Source organism: Sinocyclocheilus grahami, unplaced genomic scaffold, assembly GCF_001515645.1.
Source record: "Sinocyclocheilus grahami isolate Dianchi unplaced genomic scaffold, SAMN03320097.WGS_v1.1 scaffold581.1, whole genome shotgun sequence".
Lineage (NCBI taxonomy): Eukaryota > Metazoa > Chordata > Actinopteri > Cypriniformes > Cyprinidae > Sinocyclocheilus > Sinocyclocheilus grahami.
In genome coordinates, this window is record NW_015505760.1 from 764,268 (window position 1) to 765,238 (window position 971).

General features: G+C 34.8%; 1 protein-coding gene across 1 annotated transcript in view; it reads left to right on the forward strand.

The window, feature by feature from the left end:
- Positions 1-968, forward strand: part of chordc1b (cysteine and histidine-rich domain (CHORD) containing 1b) — a gene marked incomplete at its 3' end in the record, with an annotated part of 3,119 nt that extends 2,151 nt beyond the window's left edge. The window contains exons 9-11 of the mRNA XM_016240100.1: positions 151-270; positions 448-510; positions 840-968. Of these exons, the coding sequence (XP_016095586.1) occupies positions 151-270; positions 448-510; positions 840-968 (312 nt within the window). The remainder of the gene's footprint in view (positions 1-150; positions 271-447; positions 511-839) is intronic.
- Positions 969-971: the final 3 nt, after the last annotated feature.

A 971-nucleotide genomic window follows, 5' to 3' on the forward strand; every position in this document is an offset into this window, starting at 1 on the left:
TTTTTTTTTTTTCACATCCTGTCCAATACAATTTTTTAGAGCATCTGGCCTTTTGCGGGCCCATATCCAAGCTCCAAACTAACAAATAATTTGTTGAAGGCCATAATGTTGAATACAGCAAAGGATGCCATTTTTTTTATGTGTACATAGGGAAAGAAGGTTGTGCCATGCAGGTTTGATTGGCACCAAACAGGAAGTCAGGTCATCATTTCCATTTATTCCAAAAATTCAGTACCAGAGCTGAGCTTAGTGGAGGGGAACAGCACTGTGGTAAGGCACCAAGGTCATTTCTGTTGGATATTATGCTGACATTACATAGAAAGTCTCATAGGTGTGATTTTTTTTTTTTAACTACTAACTCCTGTGCTCAATATTTTACTGTATAATTTTACATTTATTTGCAAGATTCTGCATAGCGCTAATTTAAAATGTATTTTATTCGTGCAGCTTAAAATCCATATTATATTTGAAGGAGAGAAAGAATTTGAACAGCAGATCAGTTTGTGGGGGGTAAGTATAAACTTTTAAAGTACTTATATAAAACTTTCATTAAAGCTGAAGCGTATACATGTGACACTAATTTTACCAAAGTTGTATCTACTTATTAAATTGGGTAGGAGAATGTATTTTAATATTAGTGTTTAATATTTTAATGTGGATAGTTCTAGTCCTAGGGGCTTTACACTCCACGTCATTCCTAACAACACCACTTAGCTGTTCTAAAATTAGTGTAAATCACAGCTTTTGACGCTTATTGCTTTAAAAGAAACTTCAGCACAATACAAATAATGCATCCAATTTAATTATTCTAAGACTTTTTCCATTTGCTTTTCCTTTAGGTTATCGATGCAAGTAAAAGTTTGGTGAACATGATGGCTACCAAAATTGAGGTTGTGTTGAAGAAGGCAGAACCAATGTCATGGGCCCGACTAGATCTTCCACCTGTAGCGCCACCAAAGGAAAAAGAAAAC